Source organism: Meleagris gallopavo, chromosome 3, assembly GCF_905368555.1.
Source record: "Meleagris gallopavo chromosome 3, MGAL_WU_HG_1.1, whole genome shotgun sequence".
NCBI classification, from domain to species: Eukaryota; Metazoa; Chordata; class Aves; order Galliformes; family Phasianidae; genus Meleagris; species Meleagris gallopavo.
In genome coordinates, this window is record NC_139406.1 from 27,257,903 (window position 1) to 27,285,375 (window position 27,473).

Genomic DNA, 27,473 nt, shown 5'->3' on the forward strand with positions numbered 1-27,473 from the left:
CAAAACCTTGTAATATGAATAGTGACATGTATTTTGTGTACCCTGAGAGTGTAGAAAGGCCTTTTTAGTACAATCTGTGTCCCTTGTAGGAGTACACTGAAGACAAATGATTTCATTTGAGGAGTATCTGAATCACATCGATTAGCTTGATGAATACAGAACAGGAAAGCTGCCAGGTACAAAGGAAGCTGGGCATGTCCACAGGGGAGTGGAGCAAACAAGCAAATTACAGTATATGCATGTTTTTTTTCTTCCTTTGACCAAATGTTTTCATTTGGAAAACTCAGACACTTAAACCTCAAAGTTTCTTTAACAGACTGGTCAGTTAATCAGCACAGCTGTTTCTGAAAGCAAGTAGAAAGGGGTTTTAGAAGTAAAAAAACCCATATATTTTTAAATCATGACTGATCATGAAAATATCCATATGTGTTGTGTTTAACCAAAATAATATTCCTTTTGGGGAAAAAAATAATAATAATAATTCCTTTCTCTGGGAGGAAAGCAGGGTAAGTTTTACCAGGTAAAGGAGGATCATGTCATTCCTGATCACTGACTGAACTGTCAGTACCCAAAAAGAGTGTCAGATAAAACTAAGATATAAATGTGTTCTTGCCATAGTTCCCAAATGTACATTTCAGCTCTCAGTAGTAACGGGAAGCGATATGGGCTGGCCCTTCTAGAGCACTCAGCTGGCCACTATTAAGCTGCCTCCATACAGAGTCAAGCCGAAAAGTCCATTTAGCTTCCACACTGCTCCTTTTGTTACAATCAACAGTCAACTGCAGAAAATTCTTACTGTGAATTCTAAAACTTTCCCAGTACTTTAGCTTTTTAAAATTTACATACATTTCTTACATAATTCTTTATAATTCTTGCAGATTAAGAATTATAAGAATTCTTGAATTCTTGTCAAAGACTTTCACATATAGGAACAGTTTATGAATATAGTTGGCTTCATTTTTCTCTCACTTGGCTGAGAAAAAATTTTCATTAATTTTCAGTTTTTTACAAAGTAAAAAAAAAATTTTTTTTCAACACCTTATCAAGTGTATCAAGCAAAAATTGAGCAAACCTTTTTAAAATTAGGTATCAATAATAACCTTCATAATAAGCTTGAATGAAAAATATTAAATATTCCCCTACCACTGCTTATGACAGGTTCCATATATTTTTAGCAGTTTTACTTTCATCTTTTAACCACAATAGTCTTATAAAAAATATTTGCCAGCTACAGTGTTCCTTTCTCATTCTTTCCTCTGTCTTCTTTTGGTTTAGGTCTTTGTCCTCCAATACACCCCACCTTCGCTTATGGTACAGTAGGTTGGAAAGTAATTCTTTTATCCATGCCAGGAACCAATTATGGAATCCACAAAAGGAGCTGACAAAAGAGGCTCTGTCTCCGCTCTCAGCCTTTTGCTCCCTCAGGCCCTAAAACCCAGAAGTGAATGTGCATGGACAGAATTCTCAATTTCTTAGAAGAAAGCAGGCAGTCATCTTAGTGAGTGCTCACTGGTTTAGAAGTGGTAATAGGAAAAGCTGAGTATGAGTATCTTTGAGGTTGGACGAGTAGTTTGGTATGAGTATTATCATCTACCTGGTACAGAAAACAAAAGATTTTCAGCCGTTTGCTTTCTGTATCTCTGTGTCATGACTGCACTTGAATCAGTAGGATCTTGTACCACAAATTTCCACGCCATTTCAAATACCAACCTCCCTGTTTGATTTGGCCCATTACGTGTAATTGAAGCCTAACTTCCAATCTATACTAGGAACTGAAGCTCGGAGACGCACACAGTCACACCATGTGCACGTACTTGGCTGGACACAGATGTTTAGTCCAGCTTGCTAGTGAGTAAATGAAAGTTTCTCCACTGGTATGGGTGTGACAGTTTCTATAAGTCCCACAGAGTACATTTAAGAGGCTACCCAGTTATTAAAGGTGAGCCTCACAAAGTTAATCTCTTATTCTGACTAAGGAAGAGGAAAACAGGGAATTTGGTTTCACTTAGCATAAACAAAGTTTATCCACAGACCACTTGTATGGCAGAACTGGGCTTCAAGGGAGTTAGAAGAAGAGAAACGTTTTTATATTTAGTCAGAGTGGGAAATGGGAAGCTAAGTTTTACTCCACACATTATGAAGTAGGTAAATAAGCAAAGAGCTATTTCCTCATATGAGGAAATGAAATTAGAAAGGCAATTTGATTCACTGGTGTCCAGCCCCTTGCTTACTGTAACCAGAAAATATTTTGTTATATTCAAAGGAATTATACCAGGGTCAACTTCTGCTCGAAGTCTGCAAAGTCTCTGGTATTATTTCCAGTACTATGACAGCAAGCTGAGTGAACACGTAAGGGAATGCAACATACACGCTTTATGCTGTTACCTTTACAGAGGACTGCATCTCCTTCTTCAGTGCTTTCTCCAGTCATGAGAAAAATGAAAGAGATTTAGTGACCACAATTTAGAATTTGCTTATTGGAACTGAACAGAAAAATAAATCCCTGACGTTCGAGGCACATTCAAAGGATATAAAGGACTTAACAGCTATGCATAAGCAGTATATCATCTGGTTCTGACACAGTTCTTGCTACTGGGCTAGATCCTTTTAACAGCCGTTCACCACCTGTAGATAAACCACTACTGAAGAACACGCAATAAACGTCACCAAGCAGCTTATTTGTGCACAGAAAAATACAAGACCACCCTTACCCTTCTCTACCTCGGCAAAACCCAGTTAAGATCATCATGTGTAAGCTCTTCTGCATGAGCAAGAAATTAACTGTGTCACTTTTTGTTCTGTCAACTTCTTACATATTTCAGCAGTGGACATCTGTATAGTGCCTGTATGGCCAGAGAAGCTTATCTGCATACTGTGCATGAGATATGTGAAGAAGCGTGTAAACAGTGACAGCAAGTTTGTCTCACTGTCCCTGAGTGGGGAGTTCATAGTTTTGTAATGACATTAGAAAACAACATGGCTGTAATTTTGGAGGGATGGAATAAGTTACATTCTGTCTTCTAAAATAACATGTATTTTAGTATGGAAAGTTAAATGGTGCCTACTGCGTGAACTAAATATATATTGAGAGTCATGGTAGTGATGAGAAGCCAAGTTAGGGAGACAGAACTGCTGTTTTATATACACACGCTGAGCACAACTCTCACACTGAGGCACTTTTTACTGCAAAGGAACTGAAAGGAGGGCTTAAATGCAAAGAATGAGCATATAAGAATCACACTCACAGTGTGGACTTTAAATATGCAGAATACAGGGACAGATGATGGGCATATGATGGATTGCATGACCACGTTTAATAAATAAATGCATCACAAGCCTTTGCAATCTATCACATCATTTTGACCACATGATCTACCTACCTATCGCTCTCCCCAGCACTTAGACCCCACTTAGTACTTAAGACTCTCCCCTTAGTGCTCTAGACCCCACAGCCAGCTACAAATAACCCTCCATAAAAACTGAACAAAAAGAGACATAATTTCTCCTTTCACAGATATATTTAAAATATTCTCTCCCCACCTCACTCAGAATAAGTTTCAGTTATGGACAGATAGAGCGTATTTTCTACAGATAAAAATGGAATTAATTCAAAGGTTAGTATTCTGCAGCTCTGTTGCTGGAAAAGAAAAAAAATCCAGTTGCTCAGCACAAAAGACAGCATACATTTCAATCCTCAAAGTCATAAAAAAGACAGAATTTCATGTACAAAAATATTTAAGGGTGCATTTACAAAAATATTAAGGGTGGACTGTCTCCGAATCTTCGGTTTGAAGATGACTGAATGACTGGTAACAAAGTCACTTGACTGTGGAAGAGGATGGACACTAAAACCATCTACACACACCTTTGAAATGCTACAACTCATGCTGATAAACATTCCTAGTAGAACACATCCTTTAAGATCTACACTCAATGTGGCCAACTCCTACGTACTTGCTCTTCAGCACATACATCAACTACACGCACTGATTCCACACCTCGGACACAGGCTACAATAAATACACTGGCAATATCTGCACTGTAATAAGTAACAAAACATGCCAACACCCTCTGCAAACACACCTAGAGTTAAATTTTGAGGTCATGTCTGGAAAATGCCATCACAATAGCATATGCAAATATGATTTGGTTTCAAATTTGTGATTAAATTGATTAAAAATAGTAGAAAAACTACTTTTATTTTTGGTTGATGAACAGAAGAACTCTGTTTATGAGTTTCTTAAAGGCTGAAATTATTTGCATAAATGTGATGATACTTATAGTTTAACATTCACCTTTAGCATTATCCTCACTTGCAGCTTATTGCAGATATTTGACAACGCTGGCTCCCTCTGGTGGTCAACATAAAATAAAAAAGTTTTAAATGTCTGGTCAGTAAAATCTGTCCACCACGAAGCTTAATCTGTTAATAATTCACAGGATTTTGTAGGGGATGAGGACATTTATCGTGCATCAGAATGGTATTAATCATAAATTATACATCTGTCCTTATTTCCTAAAGGGACTAAATGTCAGCCGCCAGAGTCATAAAACTGCAAGTTATTTTGATCCATATGCTAACACTGCATTTACTCACCATACTCAAACACTTCCCAGTTGTTAGGGGTTTTTGTTTTTTCTTTCTTTCTCTCACCCCAGATAGAGAAGCATTTCACCCTGAAGTACAATCTTTCAGCAATGCTGCTTGGTAGTGCAGAAAAGTGGTGAATAACTTAAATTTCTTACTAACTCTGGTAAGACCATTTTGATGGAGAGGTCTATCACAGCAGTCAATTTATTATCATCTTCTTCATGTCATTCTCATTACATTTCTCTTGTCTCTGTAGATAAAAATGAAAGGCATAAAACTATGCCAATGCACATTTATATCTCTGCTAACTTAAGACTCCATCAAACTGAACTAAACTGTCACTTCTTCCAGTCACTGAAAATAACAAACATTCATTTCCAGGAGCAGAACTGAGGTGGCTTCAGAAACCCTGGGTAAGGCACAAAGCAAGGAGGGATTCCCTGAGCGCACCTCAGTGCCGAGCTGGTGCTTGCAAACCAAACTTCCATCAAGTTCATGTTCCCATGGTCTCACTTTGCTTGAACGCTCTACCCCCTCATACACACATTATTAATGAATTAACAGTCATGAAATAGCTTATCTATGCGCTTCCATTGAATAGATTTGGATATAATGAGTGCCATTGGAAGTTCATTCCCACACTGTATATAATAATGGGAGGTTTTAAACATGCTAATGTTGGAGCATGAGCACAACTGCTTGTAACTAAGATGATTTCTTGTAAACATACAGCTTTTCTTTTTTCTTTTTTACCATTTAATACTACATATACGTACCTGGCATTTCTAAAACTTGAAGAAACAAAGAATATGAGCTAGAACAAGGAAGAACTTATATTTTTGTTTTTTTTGTTTTTTTTTTGTTTTTTTTTAATTCAGGAAGACAGAGCTAGCAATTAAAACTGGTCATCACAATTTTACACAGAATTTCATGGAAAATGTAAATTTCCACAAACACGGGGGAAAAAACAAGGCAAAAGAAAAGAGGCAAATTTGGGATTTTAATACAAAAATGAAATAAACTAAGGATGAGCAATGAATTTCTGAGTTTTCACCCATAGAACTTTCAAGTTCAAGCAGACCATCTGGAAACAGCTTTTTACAGCAAACGTGCCAGATAGGTGGTGAGGATCATAGTTGTATTCTTTCATGGCAAGTAAACCTTTTCATCAAAACTGTGACTTAGTTAAAAAGTTGACCTTCCAGTAAGCTGAACTGGTGTAAATGCTAAGAATTGCTTTTATAGTATACTGTACTTTTACACTGTACTCAATACAAACCCCTTTGTTTTACCACTTTATTATTCTGTTCTTATTCTAGTCTTAACTCCATGGGGCATGCAACTCTGCAGAGTTACAAATGGGATGTAAATATAGTAATAAGAAAAGGTAAATTAAGTTCTTAATTTTCAGATTGTGTATATCTTTTTTTTTTTTTTTTGAGAAGACGTACAATTAAACTATTGTCTTGTCTTCAGAAACTATAACAAAGTACTTGGCAGCATAGACAGATCAATTCCACTCCACTTTTTTTAGAATACCTTAGGGTATTAAATATATATTCTGAGGCATCACTTAAAACTTATTAACTACATGTCATATTTGTATTAAAAGACATCAAAACCCTTTCTAGTCATGTTTCACATTATCTGTAGGAATGCTTTGTTTTGTTACTCTCCATTTTGCCTACCTGGAAAGGATTCAAGATGAACATGATTGTTTGCTTGAGGGTAAAACAATAATTTTTCATCATTTAAATTAGACTTCTGTATTGCAACTCACTAATTTAAGTAACATAAGTGTCTTAAATCATGGCACATGTGAGGTCAGAACAGTTCTGGGTGTGAGCACCACTGCAACTCATAAAACGTATGTTTATAATTGAAAATGATTAAAAATACATGCCTTATGGGCTACTCACACGAAGAAATTTCTTCAGTGCAAATAAATTTCGGTAAGTACAATCCTATAGCTGACATTTTAATTGTAACTCACTGAATATTCCTATTACAACTGTAAAAAAGAGAGTCGTGGAACGAGATTTATCTTGAGCGAAGAGTGTTTGCATCGTTTGTTACAGAAATAGAACACACACCTTGATTGCCATAGGATGACTCCAACATCAAGATAAAATTAATCATACTAAGCACCAGGATGAAAGCACAAGTAAAGCCTATGAATCAGTATATTTGGTACTGATTCTTAGTATTATTTAGGCTTCTTTTAATCAGATAGATCTTTCTATTTCGTTTTTTCTTCGCACCTTGAATGATAGCCAAGATACAGAAAGAATCCTGTACTTCAACTTGTACTTCAACTAGGCCATGCCCAGTTCTACTTTTGTTTTAAAGGAACAAAACATATGCAATGGAGGAAACATAAGATGTATTTGAGAATGTAAAATGCTGTAACTAGGCTAATAGAAAAAAAGAAAAAATGTTTTTAGGAAGTTTTCATGAAATCTTTAGATAGTATTGAAAGACACCCTTTCCCCATACCACACGCTCTTTGAAACACCAAATCAAATTAAACTATGACTCAAAGTAAAGAGAATCCTTCAAAAAAGAACAGACAAATGTACAGATAATGCTTCTGAGGCTGATATATAGATTTATGTAACACAGCATTCAGTTCTGGAGCATACATCTCACAAATGAGTATGAAATGAACCTCTGCCAAAAATAATCGATAGTAATTAGAAGAGAATGTGAAAGTTCAAAAAGAAAGGAAGCCAAAATCTCAGTCAGAAAAAACAAAGGTTCTTTTCCAGCAGGGAAGGAAGAAAGGCAACAGAAGAATCGGGGTAGCAGAGGCAACAGGATGTTCAGAGGTATGAAGGTCATAGGAAGAGGGTCTGTCAGACGCGCTTGTTGTATGAAGGGAATGATGCACAACAATAAACTGTTGGAGGAAAAAAAGAGTAAAACAATAAAATAATGAATACTGTGTAGGAAACACAACAGAATGGCTAGCATGCTCAGTAACCTTCAAGAACCAGAAGCCCAACGGAGTGCCCATACACTCAAATTCTGAATTCCACAGATGCTCTGAGACTGGTTCCCTGGGTTCAGGTATAAGCTAACTCAGTCCCAACAGTGTGACACCTACTGATATGCAATGTGTCTACAAACTTTGCTTAACTTGGCCTGAACTTAAATTCTCTAGAAAGTGCAAGGTATTGAAAATTCAAATTCATTCTTTTTCCTCAGATCAGGCTGGACAAGTATGAGGCGTGATGATGGTATAAGCCCCTACATCATCCTTACCGATTTTCCTGTTTTGCAGATCATCTGTAAGAAAGAAAAGACTGGGCCACTTGAAAGACTCCTGCATCACTGCATTACGATAAGCCAACAAAATTACCTACTCAGCAATCTCCAGTTCTCAATTAATTTGGAACCACATGTGGTTTTCTCTCTCTGACTTTCTGTACCCGTTTTTGCTTTAACAAAGTCCAACCTTTAAGAGACTATCCCTACTGACTGTGAAAGACTGCATATATATCCAAGGTGACTGAAGGAACATGACCAAATTGTGAAATAGTCACAGCTTTTGTCAAGTGGCTTATAGTACCCATTAATATATCACTGACATAATGAAAACATAAATAGATACAGGGACAAGGCTCCTTTCTACTCAGATTCTTGAAATGCACCTGGTATTACCCAGTTTATTGAGACTTTTCAGACAATAAGACATAACCAAAGCCATGCAAAAGAGGTGACAATCTCCATTTCTGTACTACCAAAGCACAGTTAATTAATTGTACAGTCACAAGCCATGAAAAATCTGATTAGTAAGATAAGGAAGAAGACAGGATCCCATAAATATATCATTTTAAACATGCATACAACATGCAGCTAAGGGTCAACAAGAACAAAATTAACAGGAAAGCCTATGAAATGAGAATAAAAAGATTAAAAAACAAAATCCAGTTGGAACAATTGCACTCTTGTTTGTGGGAAAGACTCTTACCACTAGAGCCAGAAACCCCAAATATCTTAGCAAAAGCCCTATTCATGAATGACTTATGCTCTACCTAAGTTTGGAAAACTCCATGAAGAGCGATTACCAACATCCTCTATGAAATGAAAATTCCTTAACGTGGATTTCTCAGAGCACAACGGGACAACTGTGTGTCTGCTGGGAAGGAACGATGGGTGGGGCACAGTGCCTCACAAACTATGGCAGATCATAAGGAACAAGAATTTAAACTCCACACGATCACATAATTATAATTTCTGAATGGGAATCACATCTTGTCAAATTGCTGCTGACAGTCACCCACTCAGCAAAAAGAGACCACAATCATCATCAAAGAAAGCTGTTTTGAGAGTCTTTTCAGAACAAATATGCCTTTCATCAATATCTGGCATCAGTAGCTTATCCTCCTTCCCACCTTGTTCTATGAGAAAACACATTTACTGAGGTTAGAGTCAGGAAGATTGAAAACTTTGTTCTTCTTTGAATCTACCGCCAAAGTCCTATTTGCAGTGCTTGAGGCATTCTCAGGCAATAAAAACCATCATTGCAAAACTCTGTTCTTTACCACTCAGTCACTACAGTATCTAAGCACCTTCTGGAATTGAATTAGGCAATGTAATTAGCATATGTCATGTGTGCTGCTTATTCTCATATGTACATCTATACACGTTTCTCTCCTGTAAATCTATATGCATAACTCTATCTAGGTAGAGTACACTATAATTATAAAGCTAAACTTGCCCCTCTCCAACACTGATGCTTCATGTCTAAAATAAATATTCACTAAACACTACTGCTTTGCTCTCAATAAACCAAGGATAATAAAATCTCACATTATGTTTCCATGTACAAGCTTAATCAAATCATTTTGGCTAGGATATTGTGTTTGTTTAAGAGCAAATGATCAAGCTGATAATATCAGCGCTGCATTGATTAAAGTGTATTTGATCAGCAACGGAGATCAGGAAAGCATTGCAAAATATTGGAGTGGTAGAAACTCAAATGAAGTAGAAATATTAACGTAAAGAAAGTCACAACAGATTTTTAATAAAGAGAATACTGTAGGCAAGCTGATGGTATCTAGCAAAGAAGGATTTTAGGGATGATATGATTTCTGTGCATATGTTGGTAAATAAATGAATTTGGGTTAATCCTCAATAAGGGTCAGGTTTTCTCTTAGTATGGATTGCCTCAGTTTTTTTCTCTCCCCACAATAAAACTCAGCAATCATTATTTCCTTGGCACAGTTACAAAAGCAACACAACGCCATAGATCAGTTGGTTCTGAACAGCAAAACCACCAACATTAAAGTGTCAGAGTAACTGCTACCTGTAGAATAATTTTAGTAAGAAAACACCCTGGAAAAAAATCCTTGTCAAATTAGCAGCTAATGGAGGGATTTCTCTACCCCATGGCTTGGAGACAGACTCCTAACCTTCAAAGAAGTGTCCATGTGATGCCATAATCTGCAGAGCTTTAGTGCCTTTACAGGATCTCCACGGGCGTGCAGGTCAAACCCACAGGGAATATGCTACATGATCAAAGACTTGGATTGTGTACAGAGAATTAAAGACAGTCAATGGATAAGCACGAAAAAAAAATGAAAACATGCTTTTCACAAATACCCTAGGTTGTGGAAACTATTTTATTATTTTTGTCTGATAACAGTTATGCCTTGAGGGGAAGAGCAAACAAAAGAGTATCCAGAGGTATCAAGGAAGATGTTAGGACAGAGGTATCAAGGAAGATGTTAGGACAGGAAGGCCTTTAACAACATACAGATTGTGTAAATGGTTTAATTTTCCTGAAGGGAGACACCCTGCAGTTTTCAACCTAGACTCACAGACCCACTGACTCCCAAAGGAATTTGTCTCTGCAGAGAGAAAAAGTGTTAGTACAGAAAATCAAAGATGGAGAATTAATACAAGGCAGTGAATTTTTGCTTCCAGTTGGGCAAATTCACGTGTTTTGGTCATTGTTTTAAAATGTTGTTAATGGCCAGGGATCTCTAGCAAACCTGCCTGCAAACAAGTGCTTAATTTACTTTGCATTAATTAGTTACACTGCATTGGACATTTCAAAAGACAACAGGCTAGAAAAAAGGGAAAAAGCAGACACATATGTACAGAGAGGAAAGTCTGGAAAAACTACCCCTGAGAGTAATCATCAGAGATGAAATGCAAATACATATATTTTGAAACATACGTTTAGGTACCAGTTTTGTTGGTGCTGTAACATCTGCTTCTCTGTAAGAGACTGCTGGATCCATATTGTCTCTTTCAGGAGGAGGGTAAGGTGGGGGTGGGGGGATCACTAACTGGGGTGGGTCACGAGTGGGGCCCCTAGGAGGCTTTTGTGGCACCTGCCGTCCATCACCTACAGGGGATCAATTGACTAGTTACTTCAGCATCAAAACAATAATTGCTGTTTACTGTTTTTATAACATGCGTTGATTTTCCTTTACCCATATCCAAAGTCCCTCTGGATATAATTCTGCTCTTATTTAACCCCAGGTAATTAATGGAGAAGGAAAAGGCTGGTCTCCTACATCAATGAGAGTAGAACCAGGCACAAAATATACGTATACATCACAACTAACAGTTGATATCTTTATCGGTGTTTTGCCAAATATAAGGAAGGTGAAAAATAAATGGGAAAAAAAAAATCTAAGGAAATATAAGGAAATGAAACATGAGAAAGTTATATTATTCCTAAGTATCAAAGTGAATGAATTTGTTCACTTCTAGGATACTTTGTGTGACTATTTTCCTCACTCTGTAAGAGAAAAAAGGAAAATGCCTCAAATCAGTATTTTTAAGTAGGTATCTTGATAGGTTCTTCTTTTTCTAGGTAGTTTTTGTATCATTTTGTCAACGTGGGGAAGCAGCTGATTAAGTCATTCTTAAAAAAACTATTGAGCTACCATAGGAAACACTCATAACTTTGACTGGGAGCCTATTTCAATACTACATGCAATAACTGGATAGATATGCATCATTGCACTATGCTGCAGTGCTGAAAAGCTGCTGCCAGTTCGTAGTGCATAGGCCTAGAACAACTGCAATTCAAAATGTGCTCAGATGCTGAAAGCAAGCTGAGGAAACACAACTGTCTGATTGCTCTGTCCTCATGCCCTGCCCTAGGCATATGCACATTGCTCACTGATGAAAATGGATACCGGTGATGGACCTCTTGCCTGCTCCATTCTCACTGCTACTGCACTCTTATGCTCATGCTCTGGTGCTGATGAGAAAGGGAGTAGCACCAAGAGTGAGGAAAAAAGATTAAGCCATTATGATTACAAGTTAGGAGTCACCAGTTTGAAGAAACTCACAGCACAATTAAATGCTGCCGATATGCACTCTTTTTAACTGCTATGAGAAAACAGCACAATGCTTTGGGATCAGAGCAAGTGTGTCAATATTAAATACTGAAGTACTCCCCATCTGCCTGTTTGAGAATATTTTAAATAAGATCTTTTGCTCAGATTCATGAGGCTAAGTTGGGAGATGCACAGGTAGCTTTAATTTCTTTTTCATCATGAGGCTGCCTATTTCTCACAGCACATTTCCCCCTCACTACTGTCTTGCTTTTTTCACAGCTTTTCTTTCCTGCTTTCAGAGCCATCTGTGCTTTCTCATCGTTTTCTTCCAAGGACCAAAAAGCGAAACTGTTTTACCATTCTTCCTTTGCTGTAACATTTCTTCTTGTTAATGAACGTATTCATTCAAGAAAGTAGCAGAAAATGAGAAGCACTGAAGACTGAGCTACCGTGGGATAAGCTCTTTGTCGGTGTAAATTAATAAGGCTCCGCTAAAGTAAACGATACTAAACCCTTCATCAACAGTCTGGCCAGCAAGCACTTACGTACACAGCACTGAACAACTAGAAGTGGTTCTGCTCTGCTTTATTTCAGCTGCAACACTGAGCACCGATACAAAATAAACTTAATACTTAAAAAAAGTTAAAGCACTAAGTGTTATCAATCATCAACTTGCAATAGGGCAAGATGTGAGAAGTGTCAGGCTGTGACATCAGCAATAGTTAAAAGTAAGCCTATTTGCTGAAAACTCTTGTATTATATAGCACAGACATAACATTCCCGTTGGGGGGCTTAAATAAGAGATGTCAATGGAGTTGAGCATGTCATAAGATAATGGACTCCTGCTGCTGCATAAATGCTGAGGCATTAAATGTGAAGCATTTACTGAAAATAAATGTTGGAACAAAGCCAAGAGGTTTCTTTCTAAACTGTGAGGCATTCGTAATGTAAGCAATTATGTATGACAGGATGTCATATCTTTATGTCTTAGGCACTTTATGGAACATGAGGTCAAAGGCATGAACTGAAGTGCACTGAGTGCATTACAGCACTTAGAGAATGATTCTCTTAATGTACTGAAAAACGAGTTCCAATATGTGGGGTTATCATCTCATATCTTTACCCATCATAAAATCACTTTGTTTGCTAAAAGCATAATATTGGGGTCCTCACTTGGGCAAAGCTCCCACCGACCTGAATGAGCTTGCAGTCAGATAACAATAGAGGTCTGGGAGAGCATTTTTCAGTATTCTTGTATGACAGTAAATGTGTCACATACAGCTGAAGACCAGAGTTCCTTTGCTGTCTCCAGCTACGTATGGAATTCCTTTAAGAGTACCAGTTCTTTTCTTCTAGCTATAGACTAAGGAGAAATTAATTTAAAATAACATCAAGGAACACATTCAAAATAAAAACTTCACTGAACATGGTGAGTCGATATCAAACTTTTGGAGGACTACAGGAAAAAAAAAAGTCTTTCAGTTTTAGGAACATTTAGGAAAACCTGAACAAGCTTGATTGTACTTAAGTTCTAGTAGAATTCCATGGCTTCGGATGGATTCAGAATTGCCTGGCCTATTTCCTCATTTTCCTTTTACTAGCAAAACCACCAGGACCTCGGAGGCACGGAAAAGGCCCAGGACAAATGCTTTGGAATATCTATCTTGTACCAAACATTCATATCGTCCACAGGATTATCTACCTTTTACTACTTCATAGTCCTCTGAATGGTGCCATTAAAACAAGAGGCAATATACAAACACTTATTTCCAGACTTTCATTCTGTAGAATAAATGTATTTTTTTCCCCCCAGGTTATAAAATTTCCCAACTCACAGCATAACAGAATTAAGAAAACTCTGAATACTAAGTGCTGAAAGCACATGCATGGAATTACACAGGAGAAAAGAATGCCTCTTACCCATTGTGCTCTTCCTCTTGTCTTCCATCTCTTCCCTCCTATTTGGCATGGCAGGAGTAGGTGGAGCAGACTGAGTTGGTGGAAGAGGTGCACGCCTCTTCTTTTTCTGTAGATCATTAAGAGATGCTCCTTGTGAAATCTAGTAAAATTGAAAAATATGCAAAGTAAAGGATGTATTGGTGGTTTTTTTAAAGTTATCAACAGCATAAAAAGTGATTGCCATATCACCTAATTTATTTAGCACACAGAACTATCAAAATATTTAAAGTAAGTATTTACAGCGACAACAAGAGATTGGTAAGACAGAAAACAAGAGGCATAGTAATGCACTCAGAGAAGTACAGGCAAGAACTGCAAAGAAATGTCACAAGAGAACTACCAGTCTATTCCATTAGATATTTGTGGTAGGAGACTGGAGAGCAAAGCATAGTATCAGACTACATGTAATGGCCTAACTCATACTATGCTCTTGTTTGCTCATTGATTTCTTCAGATCTTAAATTATGGTTAAATACTGCAATCTGTATATGTAGGGAATAAATGTTCTCTCATTTCTTTCATTTTCCTCTCAAAATGATGCTTCAGGACTTGTAAGAAGAGAATCACAATTTGAAGTCTGTTTGTATATGATTAGAGATGATACTGTAATCGATTTATATTTACTGGACTTCTTAGACAAAGTTCCAAAGATCTCTAACACCTCTGCTTACAAAAACTGCAACATATTGCTTGGCCAGCCAAAACTTCATTACTGTTTACAGTGCTTTTTATATTATAAAAAATTTTATTAGAAGTGTCTTAGGTTTCACTGCATTGCATAATATTTTCTGTTGATTGCTGAAACATAGTTCTGTTTCCTTTCACCAGAAAAATAATTAAAAAAAAAAAAGAAGCAGAAAACGTGTGCGAAAACCTGCTGAATTTTCATATTTGAAAAGTACCAGCAACAATAGACAGAACCAGGCACAGCTGAGTCAGAGGGCAATGCAAACTGCCCACACATAGCATGCTGTCAGCATTCCTCAGTGCTCCCTCATATTGCTTCACTGCTCCGTCCATCCTGATAATCTACCTACCTGAAGATATTTAATATAAAGAACTGCCTGGTAGTTTTCTAATAGTAACAAAGGCCTAAGTAATAACAACTCTTCCTTTAATCCAAAAGACTAGTGATCTCTTAAAATGCATTTGTTGTGGGTGATTTCATTAAATGAATTCTAGCTTCACACTGCTCAAAGGTATTATCAGAGATCACAGGAAAAGCATTCATTTGTATGTGTCCTTTCCTAGGTTGAGTGGAAACTCTTGAGTGTAAACAAATTTTACAAAGAACAGAGCCTCCCTCTCTTAACCTTCCTTTTCAAAAGTCCTCAAAAGAAGGATCTAGTTTATAAAATAAGGAAACTCAATTACCACCCAGCAGGACAATGCTCTAACCACAATGCCACAGGACATGTAGATGCTCTCCACCTGTTCTCCTGCACATGAAGAAATATGGTAGTAACTGCACTGCCATTAGAGTGCATTACTTAGGATGGGCTGCAGACTCCAGCAAACAGAGACAGAGGGTGGGGAAAGAAAGGTGTCCTGGTTTTGGGATCCACTAACATAGACTACTTCTGAATTTTATATTAAATATCGATTGGACACAGAATGTGACTAAAGCCAGTGAGGCCAAGCTAGATAAAACTAAGCACAGTCAGCAGCCAAGAATGTTGGCCAAAACTTCATGGAATTTGAAAAAAATACCTTCTCTTCAGAAAAGAGCACCAGGCCAAACATTTAGTAATAGGTACAGCAAAAACTGAGAGTTTCTTAGAAAAACTTTTATTCAAATTAATACTTATAAATGGGGCACCTTTCAATGAAGAAACTGCTAGTTGTTAGAAACTGACTACAAATGACTAAATTGGATTTAGTATTTTTAGTATGTTTACAGTATCAAAATGCCCTATACGTAGCTGAATAAAGATGGGAAGCTCTGTTCAGTGAAACAGACTCATCTGGCTCTGGTTTTGCAGACTAGGAATTACATGGAGGACAGCTACCTAATTCTTTTTCATGCTTTTTTAAGGCAATTGGGAAAAAGGCACCTAGAAAAAAAAAATCACAATTCTCTGCTTTGCCTTTTAGAATAAGCAAATACATTTAAGCTTTTAATGCTTGATTCTTTAGGGTCATACTTTACAAAAAAGAGAATCATCAAAGAGATTTAACATTAACATTTGACACTAGTGTCCAAAATTCAGTAGCTACAAAAAATCATCTGAAAGACAGGCAGAATTAGAATCTCCCCCACACTTGGTAAGTACAGGCAATGACTTTTGCAGCTACTTAATAGCATTTTTTAGCTTCCAGATTCACTTACGTCTTTCCAAGCAGAAAGGTCACTTTACTTGAGGATAAAAATGGATGACTGGTGATTTAAATGATAAGCCTAGGAAATCTCAAGAATCAAGACAAAAAGAAAAGTGTTTTTCCACTTGAAATGATAAGAGATCACTAACCAACCCTCACTGAGTACCAGGTAAGTGAAGCATATTAGTCTGGTATAACCAAATTCCTAAAAGACACATTATGGAGTTACAAAGAACAAAGAACTCTTAAGTGAAGCCAACTTATATCAGCCGTATGTGTTCTTATTTGGAGGAACCTTCTAAGGAACATTAGACAGATGTATGGGTAAATAAACTGCTACTGATGAAAAAAAAACAACTAAGGAATAGACAGTACAGAGTGGCAATAACAAAAGTTTGGTCAAATACACACACAAAAACTTTTATCGTATAGTCAGCTAAGCACAGAATACTTCACAAACACCATAAAGAAGATGAACACTGCTGAAAGCTAGACAGACTGCAATGTATGTAAAAGTGTCTAGTTCAAGAACAGGTTGTAAAAAATTGTTAAAGTAGTTCTTTAAAGCTAACCTCAGTAAACATATGAGGTTAAACATCAATACTAAAAAAACACAAAGAGCATTCTGTTTCCTTCTTGCAATTGTATATACTGAAACAATAGAACTTGAAAATAATTTGTTATGGCTGGCTGCTTCTTTTATAAAGAAATCAAGCCTTAACAACATTATCTGAAGTAATTTCCCATCCAAATTTTGTTACAGGAGCCCCTCTCTGAATGTAACAGAGTATTTCCGATTCTTAGCACCTTCAACTATCATGTTTTAAGGAAATAGATGAATTTACGAGGTGATCTTCAATTCATGCAACACTTACTAACACATTTAAAAGTCATGTCTGTTCTCTGACTGTAACTAATACCATCAACTGAACTAGAGATGAATGAAGTGGGTCAAAAGGACTTAAATCTGACAAACATTGTAGTTTGTTTCCATACTGATGATAGCAAATATCCATTAAATTCATATCATGGCTCACATGTGTTTGAAAAATACTTCCAATGCTGCAGACAAAATATTTGAGAAATATTCTGAATGTGGCTTCTATCCGTCAAGATTCAAAACCTTCATTAAAATTGGAGGGCTCAAAAAACACTTAAAGCAAAACAATGTCATGAGGAATGCCCAAGGAAAGGAGGAAGGGTACCCTACAAGTACAGTGCTAGTAAATTCCAATCAGTAGCATTTGACAGTCACCTAAGTTGCAAAAGGGCCCTGGAGATTATACCAGTAAATGTATATATATGTATGTATATTATGCGTAAGAGTTCAGTATTTTGACTGGGTTACTCTGCACCAAATAAGCTGTCATGAAAAACATTAATGGAGATTGAAGGAAACAAAAGTCAATGATCATCAAAAATTCACTGTATATTCAAAGACAAGGAGGCTCTCAGATAAACTTCCAATAGGAGCTCTACTCCTTCACCTTGCCTGTCTTGACTTATAGGTCAGCCACTGCTTTTGTTTAATCACCCCCCCACTATTAAGCTTCTAATTGTAATGTCTATCTGTGTAACTACTTGCTAAGTCATCTGGCAAATACAACGGTCCTTTTATTCACAAACCAAACTGAGCCAAAATATACTGCAGGCTTAATGCTCCCCAAACAACTTCCTTCTACAAGCCAGAAACCGCACTGATGTATTGCACTTCTCTGTCTCCAGCATCTCCCAGCTCTGCAAGTCACCTGGTGACACTGCTATGTATCTGTCTTCTGAATCACTACATTGACCAGAAAAGAAATCTCACTGTGCAGTTACCAAAGACAAAATAACTCAGTTTCAGCTCGGAAGCACAACTGAAGACACAAGAAGGGATCAAACCAAAAACTGTAATGGAAAGACTCCCTTGGACTTGCACCTTCTTCAGTTACTTTTGGATTAACAAGGTTTCCACTGAACAACTATGGGTATCTCTTACCATAGTTGGTGTCTACACCCATTGGAGAAAGACTCAAGGAATCACAAACTGTTCTAAATGTGCCTTAGAAGAAATCTCCTCAGCGGACCCAGTCAACACGTCTGTAGTGTTAAAAAAAAAGTGTATACTTTGCATTTCAAAATCCAAACTACTCTTTCTAGTACTTCCACGAAAACAAGAAACATTTGTCTTACAGCAACAGATTTTTCCTTTCACTCTCACTGCTATCACTTTGACATAGACCAGGAAAAAAGGAAACTTGAAAACCTAACAATTTTCCAGGGTTTGATTTTTATCAAAATCACCATTACAGTATTTTATTTTTGCTTAAACATCCTAGAAACAGACGATGAACACATTTTAGCTGCAAAAGAATTATATTTGGACTGAGGACTGTATGTTAAGGATGTCCCATCATAGCTTAGCGTATTGAAGTATTTTATAGCAAATAACATAAAATGTGTGAAGTAAGCTCATATATTCTCTTGCTCATTTATCTTTTTTTATGCAACATCACAATTTAGTATCTTTCACTGTTTTATAGAATGTTAGTATTGCTGTGGCTTCTGTCTCATTTGTATATAAAGTATACAAATGTATAATGTTGTTCAAGGAAGCAGTGAGTGATTATCTGTAGAAATTATTTTTAGAAGCAAATAAGGAGCACTGGAAGAACACACATGGATTCAATTGCAGGCATGTCTTAACTACAAATTCATTTCTGTCATCCAACACAGGCATGACACACAGTGATGTAAGCAAGCCAGATTTTGACACAACTGTTGCTGATCATACTGTGTGGGTCAGAATGCCTACTCAACTGTAAGAGTGCTTAAGTATCAATCACAGAAAATTCTGTTAGCTTTTAAGTAAACAAATGACAGTATCACATCTGACTATGTGTGGGACTATCCCAATCCCTTTCTCCTCACAAAGAATTGTACAATATCTTGAAACAAGAGTAATTTCACATTAAGATCTGGAAACAAAAAGATAATTTTTACTAATCGCTTTCTAGATATAATTGTAATTGCACTGAAGCTTTTTTTCAGCACTGAATGAAAGACAAGTATAGGTTGGTATGCTAGTAAGATTTATGGCTTGAGAGTTTTTAAATTTTTTTTTGATGATTTTGTACATAACTTAAACAGTTGTGAAAAAAATATTTTGATCCAAGAGGAGCCAAACAAGGAAAATCAGAGAGATAAATCTTTCAGCTGCAGAAGAGACATAAATCTCTCCTCTACACTCGATGATATAAAAGCTACTCCATTCAGATGATTCTGCGCTTTCACAAGGCAACAGATTCCTCAACACGCCTAGCACCAGAAACCACAAGAAGTCCCAAATGAACATTAATTTGTCTTAAACAACATTCGCTCATATGTCTAACATTCCTTGGACTGGCCATACATTATTAGGCTTTTCACTGACATTAAGGATAAACTGACACAGAGAAATTCTGGGAACTCCCAAAGAAATGGAACTTATGAACAACTCCTGAGGCCAACCACTGCCAGTTACACTGACTGTTATATTAAATTGTCTATTTAGCACTTATTTCCTTATTGGGCAGTACTCCATTTCAGTTGACTGAAGACAGAATTTTTAATCTCTGAGTATGTTAGAAATGGCATTCAGAAGCGGCAGTCTGATGTTTCCCAAAAACATGTCTTTATGTTGCAGATTGCACAAGTGGTGGGATATTTAAAATGCCTGCTAGGATTCCATGCAATGCAACAACATATTGTAAAAGCAATATACACAGATATACTCACAACTTGGCACATGGAAACAAAATTAAAGAGCATATTCTTTGAAAAATTTATCATTTCGATTAAAAAAAAGCATAGAAATGATTACACTCTCAGAAACTAGCAAGCAATTTCGCTGCATCAGGCATTTACGTTCTGTACATCTTGGTTTCCTAGTTCTTGATCTTGCAAACCCAACAACAAAAGGAATAATAATAAATGTAAAGGAAGATTTTAAAATCAGCGATAGGAAGCTAACAAATGAATGCTGCTAAAAAGATTGATGACCTGACATTTGGATTGACTACTCCCACAGTATTGAGTTACTTTGGATACACCAGTTTCACATGGCACATTTCTACATGGGAAAATCTCAGGCTGCTCCCCAGCCCAACACCAGCTAATTCATCTGATAGTTGGGCTCACGAAATGGCTGTGCCTCAGTCATATTCATGGTCTCAGTTTCTGAGCTGCGTTCCTGCTAGAAGTGTTCACTGAATAATTGGGAAGTCAGGCTTATAACGAGGGTGCAAACTCTAGTTCTATTCTGAAACTATATTATTATTTTAATTAGATACCACAAAATATTGTATTGTACTGCCCAGTTTTATGCTATTTAATTTCAAATTTAATTTCTCACATTATATAACTCTTGCATTAATTTTGTAATTTAACAGTCACTACAAAAACCGAAGACGTGACCACAAAAACATTTTAACATTAATGATAAAAAGCTCAGCATCACTGAATTCTACAAAATTGCTATGTTCTTGTGCTTTATTTTTATTCATAAAATGAAAATGACAAAATTCAAGGACGTCCTTGAATACTCAGTTGACTGGCAACAGAAAGCTAAATCAGTTGACAGAAGAAAGCCACTGCGAGGTGAAGGGGCAAGCTCATTTTTCCATCTGTTTTTATTGAACACACCCTTTGTGAATCGTCATGGTCAAGGGCAGTTAAAAATTAATGTCATTCTAATCTTCTTTAAACACTTCAACTTGTTAAGCTAAATGTGTCAAACAGGAAACTATCTATAAACAAATCTGAGATGTTAAATTACTAAGATAGCTGTGATTTCCTTCTTTTGCAAAATCTCATTACTAGCTGGAATATTATTTCCACTCAAGGAAGTCACTCTGCAGCACCAAATATTTTCACATGCATTGAAACATGTAGACTACACAAGTTTGCGGATGTTTGTTTTGGCAGAGAACTGAATTTCCTCTGTTTCTCTGAATACAATATAATCCTCCTCATTTATGTCTTCATCTAGGGGAAAAAAAACCCTCAGATGGTTAAAAATCATATTTTAAAACCACCGTGAACTGACTTGCTACTAAGATCAATTTCTCTTGTAGATATAGACAATTAAGTAAAATAAAAAGGGCAAAAATATTCTCCTTTTTTCATGTTTGTGCTTATCTTTCAGCCAGAGCAGTACATTTGAATAGAACAACTGAGCAGCAATAAGAGTTTAAAATACACAATAGGACTGCTGCTTTATATTTCTTCTGGCAACTTTATGAATGAATCTGATAGGTATCAGTCATAGTTCCCTGAGCCAGTAGTGCCTTTGGAAAAGGCCCTAGCATAAGGATTTTATACATAATCTTCCTCTGTTTCATATTCAGGATTACATGCTGGTTGATTTGTTGGTCTGTTTGTCTGTCCTTAAAAATCTGAGAGATGTCATGAATCAACTGAAGATCTGCAAAATTTGATTTGCATCTTTGTCCATTTTTTTGCTAAAAGGATGAGCTGTAGCTTAATTCATGATAGGTCTAGACAGCAGAATACAATTTCATAAATGTCTGACCAGATACAAGGAGAAGCACACCATTTCTACTAACACTAAGCTACATAATTCCCTGGAGCTGAAGTTTTCCTTTGAACTTACAATTTTCTCCTATTGGAATAGTCAGTGTGAATTTCAAGCACTTAGGATAGCACCAAGCCCTAAGCAACATCCTCACAAGTTTTCTCAATTTAGAGAAGAGCAACCCAAACTTACTTCCAGTGTTTTCCCTACTTATGTTAGTTCTCTCTGCCTGCAGACACACAAAATGCTGGGAAATCTATTCTGGGCGGAAAGTCAAGTGAGAGTTTCATGTCATATATTTCCACTGCTCCCTGAAAATTTCCACTCAGTCTAGATCCTTCCAGGACTGAAGGGTAGCCAAAAGCCCCTACTTCCATAACCTTCAGAAATCAAGGAGAAGGTGGAATAGCAAAGTGGTAGAAAATCGTAAATTAGATGTATTATGCACTGTACGTAACATGGCTCTACATCAACCACTCCTTACAAGTATAAGATTTTTATAATCTAAAATAATGACTGTGCTCTGCTGCAGACCAGTTTGAGAAATCCACTGTGACACTCCAGTTCCTATCCATGACTGGAAGTAGCACCAACACACAGTTGAGTAGGATTCAGGGACAGTCTGCTAAGCTATGACATTCATGTTAAGGCGACGCTTGCACTTCCATACTTCCACTGTTCTTTCTCTGAAGAGGTGAAAAACTGAAGTGGTATGCAGTTAGAGGAATTGGATTTGCATTCCCACCTCTCTGAATGATGGATTAACTCAAGTGAAAAATGGCTTTAGGTATCAATGAATAGTTTTACTACATTATATTTACCTGGGATGTTTTTAACTTGTTTTCTTATTTCTAGCTAGAAACCCCTCAGCAAACAATGCCATTAAGCCACTGAATTATACCTGATTTACACAGTACACATTTAAGTAGTTAATTTTTCTAGTATATACATGCTTGCTTTTTTTTTTTTTTAATTTAATATATAAGAAAGGTGGAGTTACAAGTGAAATCTGAAAAGTGACACAAACCCAGTTTCTCAATTAAGCATGGTGTTAGGGTCATTTTTCATTGCTTACTGAATACTAGTTCTTCCGAAGCCTTGCCTTCTCCATTAGCTTCCCCTAAATAATCTGCCTGACAAAGCTAATAATTAATCAACACAAACTTTTTCTTTAATGAGAGTTAACTCTTATGATGACATCAGCCTGTTCTATTTGTCTGTGACTTGCAAGCCAGATGAAGTTTACTTACTAGATTTTGCAATCCTGCCAAAATCCAGGGCTGCATAGAACAGTATGTTCAGGCCCTGATGTCTTGCCAGTTTTCAATGAAGTGTTTGACAGAAACCACATGTGGAGGTCAAGTGATACTATCATGATCTCACCAGATGGTAAGTTGTGGTATTATTCCCAAGGCAGGTAGCATAATCTGTTCAGAAACAGCTGGCAGGTGATCCATGATCTCACAGTCAAAAGCAACTGGATTATTGCAAAAGATAAGGAATGTTACTGATGTTGGTGAAGAGACTTTTCCAAGAATTTTTCTTGCACATAATCTAAGGATTCAACTCTCAAGCTGTATGTTTTCTTCTAACAACAGCAACAACAAAAAATCTATTTTATTAACTGCTATCTTAAGTCAGAATCCTTCCTGCCTAACGAATCTCATACCTTTACATGATTATGATATGATGCATGATAAGAGGTATCAAAAAACAAAGCAAGCTCAGGTCACTTGGGTTCCTTTAACTATACAGGTGAGAGGGCAGTACTGGACTATTGTGCAGAGAACAGGAAAGTTGACCACTGAGGATTCCTGCAACATCCTATAGGTCTTCTTTTTCCATCCCCCTACAGTATCAGCCTATCCACACCAAAGTTTGCACAATCCAGCCTTCAGTTAAAGCAAGCAAGAACTTAATATCACTACTGGATGCATGTGTATCACTCCACATTTCCTGGATGAAGCCACAAAATTCCTGAAAATGCAACAAAGCTACACGGCAAACTTTCTCCTAAGCAACATTTTCCCTCCAAGCTAGAGAAACAATATTCTCCTTCTAAAAAACACACACCTTTAAAGCAGCTTTAGAATTTTTAAGTTTGATGTGATACCTAATAATTGACCATGCATTTTATCTGAGGAAAGACAGATTCTCAGAGGGCCACTGTAGGGGCAGCATCACCTCCCCTTGGATAACATCAAAACCTCTATACTCCACTGAAATTCTGTACTATCTAAACTATCTGTAGTCACACTGGCCAAACTTCAGAAAAAAAAATAACAATTTGTGACTGAGTAAGCTAAGATTCCTTTTAACTGATTCATCACATATCATATGCTATTTAGAATTACAGGACAAGGGAGACAAAAAATAAGCATACTAATTACCAGTTAAAAAACAGGGACACGGAAGAAACTGGGAAATAACTAGCTTAATTTTGAGTTACTGAAATGTTTTCTGAAACTTTATTTTTAAAACAGGATGCATGCTGTTAGTAAATCAGTGTGCAGCAGCACAAAGTTGAGCACTAGAAAGTCTAAAGAGGATGGGTGGCAATTTGCACAAATCATGGAATTTCTTTATAGACACAGAGAAAAAATTATGTAATATAGCATTAAAACATAGCATATCCTCAAACAATACTCTTTAAAGATACTGAGAAAGTAGTCAGTGCATAATAATCTACCTGTAGCCTTTGATAATCATTATAAAATAAAGCTTGTTTAAATGTGCCCATATTGGAAATAATTTTTCAGATGTTTTTCTTTTTAGAAGGGGTACAACTACTCCATTTTTCTAGGAGCTTTTTTTTTTGAGCCTTTGATATAATTCCTAAATTTGATTCTATATATGGCAGCAAGATAAGCCTTCAGCCATGACTGCACTTTTCTCTCTTTTAATTTGGGCCTGCATCATTAGCCAAACCAGAATGCACTTGTCTAGCTAAATTAAGCATCCAGACTGCACAGCAAACATTATCTGATGTTCTGTCGACTGGTTTCATGTTTGTCTGAGCATTGTTTTGTCAGACATGAAAGGAACAAATCTGGATACCTCTCACTCAGCTAACTCAATGTCACATTTAAAGCTCTTTGGGGAAAAATGAACAAATCACCTTCAAATTAGAAATTAATTGTTCTGTGTTCTAATTTCACAGTCATTTACTTCAATATAGGGCATTCTAAGGAGCACAGACCTTTACTGCTCACAACTGCTTCTAGTAATTGGTTACAGTACATCTTGATAATGGACTATGTAATAGGATAGCACTAGTCAGGTTCAGCTCCAGTGAAAATATTAAATAGATAAAACTTTCCAGATTTATGATCAGTTACAAAGACGATTGTTTTTATAAAATGTAATTTAGTATGTAATCACAGATTTTCATGTCTATGAAGGGCAACAGTTTATAAATGGTTTTTTCAACATGAAGCAATTAGCTTAAAATCATTAAAAAATAATCCACCCTTATACGCTCATCTTAAATAAAGATATATTGCCTAATTCGTTGGAGAAAACTGGATAGATCCAGGAAAGCAGCATGCCATAAGAGACCTATCTGACTTGCCACCCTTGGAAAGGCAAAATATGATCATTTGCTAAGCAAAACAATAACTTTATCACATCACAAGGCAGAAATGTACTAACAATCCATTTCTCAAAGAACCTGTAATTTAGACATCATGTACAGAAAGCACTGAAACACAAACGAAAGCACAGCAAGCATCAGTAACAGAAACAGTTTTACAGCTTTTTGCTTTAAAACAAAAACTACCCCAACAAGAAAAAGAAGTTTTATACTGAGTAATGATGATGACTGGACTTAAGAGCAACAGCTGTGGGGATAAAGCTGGGAATGGGGGCACACCTGTAGCACAAAGCTACAAGAGTAGTTCTTGGAGAAGGACTAATGAAAGTGCAAAACATCCCAACTATCCACTCATCCACTTTTGTCTTGTCTTCCTCTTTAAATCAATAAACATATTTGACATTAAGGATACTGATTTCACATAGAATGGAATCAAATCTTTCATGTTTCTGTTTTTCGTCAGTTACAGTACAAAGCTAACACGCGTATACCAGGCAAGTTGCTTTAGGAATCACCTTGGAAAATTATTATTGCTCGTATCATTTACTGGCAAAACTTAAGACCTAATTCTGCAAATGCAGAATTTCACTCTTGAAGACTACAAAACAAAGAGAGCAAAGATTAGGAACTGAAATAATATACAGTTGTTTTTGTATTTAATAAGAGACATGCTACCTGGTAATCAAAAAAAGCAGTGATAAGACAATCTAGTGATTTCAGTGCAAATATTATCAATGACTTTTCCAGATTGCTACCAGATTACATGGGTCAAATATCTAGGTTAGAACCTCTTCAGTTTTCTCCTAGAAGAGCTGCAGTGGATTAGATCAAGGTTCTGTTCAGGCTGTAGCAAATACGTACAAGAGCGCAGGAAAAAAGGAAAGATATGTTCCTTCCTACTGATGTTTTGCAGTCACCAGCCTCTACAGCTAGTTACCTCCTGGTGTGATTTCTATTTAAAAATTCTGAACAGATTTTTCTTTCTTGCAGGATTTCATTAGCTTCCTTTTGAGCCTACATAAACTCTTCGCACTCATATCAACCCTTGGCAAGGAGCTCTACTACTTGCATGAACAACCATATTCTTTGGTTTTACACGTTTTGCCTTCTATCAGCTTCAGATGATGCCCACCTGCTCTTGTAATTGCTGGCTGAATAACTTAACAGTCAAATTTCTATTCGTAGTCTTCATACCACTCTTTCAAGATGAAAAAACAGCTTACTTAATTTGCACAGGTGCCCTTGTATTAATCTAGTCCACACCTTTGATCGCAATTGATGCATTTCCAGAAAGCCTTCTATTCTGTCTGGGAAGGAGCACTACTAGCATTCAAGATGGCATAAAAAAAGATCACAATAGATAGAATGACAACTTCTTTCATCTTCTTTTTCTCTCCTAAAATACTCTGCATATGACTTTATTTCAATGCTATTGAGTTTTGAGGTGACATTTTCACAGAACTATGTGTTATGAACCTAAGATCTTTCTAATTGCTTGCTACCATACATAAAGACCACTACTTTACAAGCTACTGGGGAAAATCAGAGTGTTTTTTCATTCATTTCCATCATACTAATTTATAAAGAATTTCACCTGCTCATTGAGCAAAGAAAAAAGAATCAATCACACCCATAAACTCTCAGAATCAACAGAAATGCATAGATGAAGTTAATAAGCTCCTAAATAAAATTTCAGACAGGATGACTAAAACAAAAGTCCCAAAACAAAAGATACTAAAAGACCAATCAAAAGTTTTATAATTACCATACAATATTTGCAGCCTACAACATTCAAAATAGTCTTTTCTACATGAATTTATTGTGAAATACGGAGAAATACATAGTTAGCTCTGAATGTAATGCCTCCTACTTATTTTCATGGGAACTACAACAGATACAAAGAGCACAATAGCACTGATAGAGCAAATGGTCAGCTACAAAACACTGTCTTTCAACATAGCTACCACTATTAGCTATGTATTTTTGCTAGCAATGAATAAGAGTCTGGATGCCATACTTGCAAAAACCTGCACCAGTGGAGGTGACCCACTGTTTCACAGCTGCCAAAACAGCACAGTTGCTAGGACTGCCCATGCAGTCCATCCTTCATCAGTCCATCCAAACAGATGAAAGTTGGAGGGCACCAAATCC

The 27,473-nt window shown here is 36.7% G+C and overlaps 1 protein-coding gene across 7 annotated transcripts in view; it reads right to left on the reverse strand.

Moving 5' to 3' along the window:
* Positions 1-27,473, reverse strand: part of COBL (cordon-bleu WH2 repeat protein) — a 160,343-nt gene that overhangs the window by 37,523 nt on the left and 95,347 nt on the right. For all 7 annotated transcript variants that reach the window (XM_085220502.1, XM_085220501.1, XM_085220504.1 and 4 more), the window contains 2 exons: positions 13,816-13,954; positions 10,779-10,949 (listed from right to left, as the gene is read on the reverse strand). In XM_085220502.1, the coding sequence (XP_085076628.1) occupies positions 10,779-10,949; positions 13,816-13,954 (310 nt within the window). The remainder of the gene's footprint in view (positions 1-10,778; positions 10,950-13,815; positions 13,955-27,473) is intronic.